Source organism: Nannospalax galili, unplaced genomic scaffold (assembly GCF_000622305.1).
Source record: "Nannospalax galili isolate Female #2095 unplaced genomic scaffold, S.galili_v1.0 scaffold690, whole genome shotgun sequence".
NCBI lineage: Eukaryota > Metazoa > Chordata > Mammalia > Rodentia > Spalacidae > Nannospalax > Nannospalax galili.
In genome coordinates, this window is record NW_008329288.1 from 2,021,371 (window position 1) to 2,023,540 (window position 2,170).

Here is a 2,170-nt window from a genome sequence, read left to right on the forward strand (position 1 = left end):
GACTGGCTGCAGAACAGGGAGAGGAAGCAGAACACCCACTCTGCTAGAGGCAGGGCTACCAGTACCAGTAAGTACGCAGCACTGTTCAAAGGCCAGGACATCACTCACAGAGTGGGAAGATCAGAGAACTCACAGCTTCAGCACCTCTCACATCCTGCACAGTGCACACCTGCTGAGCTCTTGCTGGACCTGGACTACTGCCTCATCACTCTTTGCCTTTGTTGTTTTATCCAACATATGGACAGGTTCCTGTCCCTCCTGTTCCTAGGAGGCCTCCTGTCTTTGTGCCAGTCTCGCACAAAGGGTGAGTCTCATGACAAAGAGAGCAGGAAGGTGGGGTCTGAGAGTGGTGTCCTGAACATCCTGCTTGGGAAGGCTAGGCGCTTCAGGGGCTGTTGAATTCAGGTTCCTGAATTCTCTAGTTGTCACGACCCTCTGTCCCCACCATGGAAATTTTTCCTGGAGGACCTGCTGTCTAATAATTCCATCAAAGTCTAGTTCTAGGGAAGTTGTGGAGAGAAAACTTGATGAGAAAGGGTGATAAAAATAACTGAAGGTCTAGAAATGGGCCAACAGAACAACACACTATTTCTCTCAACTAGGATTCAGATCTTGGTAAGGAACTGAAAAGAAATCTCTTCCTTTCTTTTCCCCACTGAATCCTCAGTCTTCTCCCTCAACCTTGACCAACCCTAGCAGCGATGAAATGTCCACCGCATTGTTCCCTTTAGAAACTACAGCTACAAGCTGAAGCTGAAGAGAGAGGGAGGGGTCTTTCTGGTAATTACAACTTATAAACCTGGATTCTCCAGTGCCCCTGGGAGATATTCCTTCAAAGGGAGGGTTTCCCAGATACCTACAGAAGTCAGGCTAGGGAAGCCTGGAAACTCAGCCTCCAGTCAGACACCTGCATTAGGTGCCTTCCTGCCCTCTTCACTAGTTGGCTTCCTCTGCCTCACTCTGGTTTTGACATGATATCTAGGTTCTATACAGGAATCTACTTTTTGTACCTCCTGTGATGAATTCGTGGGCAAGACCTGCAGAAGGAATTCAGGTGTCTGTCAACCCAGATATCCTGACTTTGCATGCCAGACTAAAGAAGTATATGTTCAACACTATACTGGAGGTGAGGTGAGGGAAAGAGGAGAGGAGGGATGGGAGACTGACTTTATGACTTGGCTTGGGGAGAAAAAGAGCCCTAGATTTGGATTCAGAATTTGACTGTTCCACTGGCATTGGCATTGACCTAACTGATGGTTCTAGATATGGTTCCTTTCATTCTGAATTCAAAACTCTCATCTACACAATGATTTGGTTTGATAGGTAACCCATTTAACCAAAATACATTTTGGTTTAATTACTTAACCTCCAAATTCCCAACCAACTCTTATATTCAGTGACTTAAACCTCAAGAGATTAGGCCATTACACTTCTGTCGTAAGTGCATATGTGTGCTGGGGGCAGGGATAAGTTGTTTGGGAAGAGATCTTTTTATGGAAGACCCTTTAGTTTCTGGTGGTTTTTCTTCAAGGAGTGTGAGGGAAGGGTAGGATAGCTTAACTGCATTTCCTGTCACTGGCTTAATCTGGGGTATCTATCTATTACCCTCTTCAGAATACGTGTACCTGTATTCTACTTTGAGCTGCCCCAGAAGATGTGTGGAATATATGCGCATCACCAAGCAAGAGAAAAGTGTCTTCATCTGCTGCCACAAAAGCTACTGCAACAGTTTGTCAACAGAAGAGAGTCCCCTCCAAGAAAATGATTTTGTCTAAATTGTCAGCTGGCTTGCAGGTGTTCTTTCTGTCCACATCCTGCCCATTCCTTCCTGAACAATTAAGGTTCGGAAGTGCCTTCACTAAGACCCACAACCCACAAAGTCTCCTGAGATCCAAAGGACACAAGAGAAATGGGCTGTAAATAGAGAAGGAAGTTGGTGGAACTTTGAAATGAAACTTGGACTCATGTCAGATCTATGAGGTAGATTTGCAGTTCTGATTAGGGGCCAAACCACAAGTCCAACTGTGGTGAAAAGGCAATCATATTGTGTTGGGACATTTGAGTGTTATCAAGCGAATTATCAAGAATATTGTAATACATAATTTGACCATGTGCACAGGACTCATAGGTTGTTTCCACAGTGGGCTAGATAAGAATGAGGAGAATCTGT

General features: G+C 45.0%; 1 protein-coding gene across 1 annotated transcript; it reads left to right on the forward strand.

Moving 5' to 3' along the window:
• The first annotated feature begins 237 nt into the window (after positions 1 to 237).
• On the forward strand, positions 238 to 1,775 carry LOC103735537 (prostate and testis expressed protein 2-like). The gene is made up of 3 exons (XM_008834842.1): positions 238 to 295; positions 983 to 1,126; positions 1,615 to 1,775. Exons 1-3 carry the CDS (start codon positions 238 to 240, stop codon positions 1,773 to 1,775), a joined length of 363 nt encoding a protein of 120 aa, XP_008833064.1.
• The last annotated feature ends 395 nt before the right edge of the window (positions 1,776 to 2,170 follow it).

Coding starts and splice junctions, on each gene's coding strand:
- LOC103735537 (XM_008834842.1), top strand. CDS start 238: ATGGACAGGTTCCTGTCCCTCCTGTTCCTAGGAGGCCTCCTGTCTTTG. Junction 296..982: donor CCTGTCTTTGTGCCAGTCTC/GCACAAAGGGTG, acceptor CATGATATCTAG/GTTCTATACAGGAATCTACT. Junction 1,127..1,614: donor TGTTCAACACTATACTGGAG/GTGAGGTGAGGG, acceptor TACCCTCTTCAG/AATACGTGTACCTGTATTCT.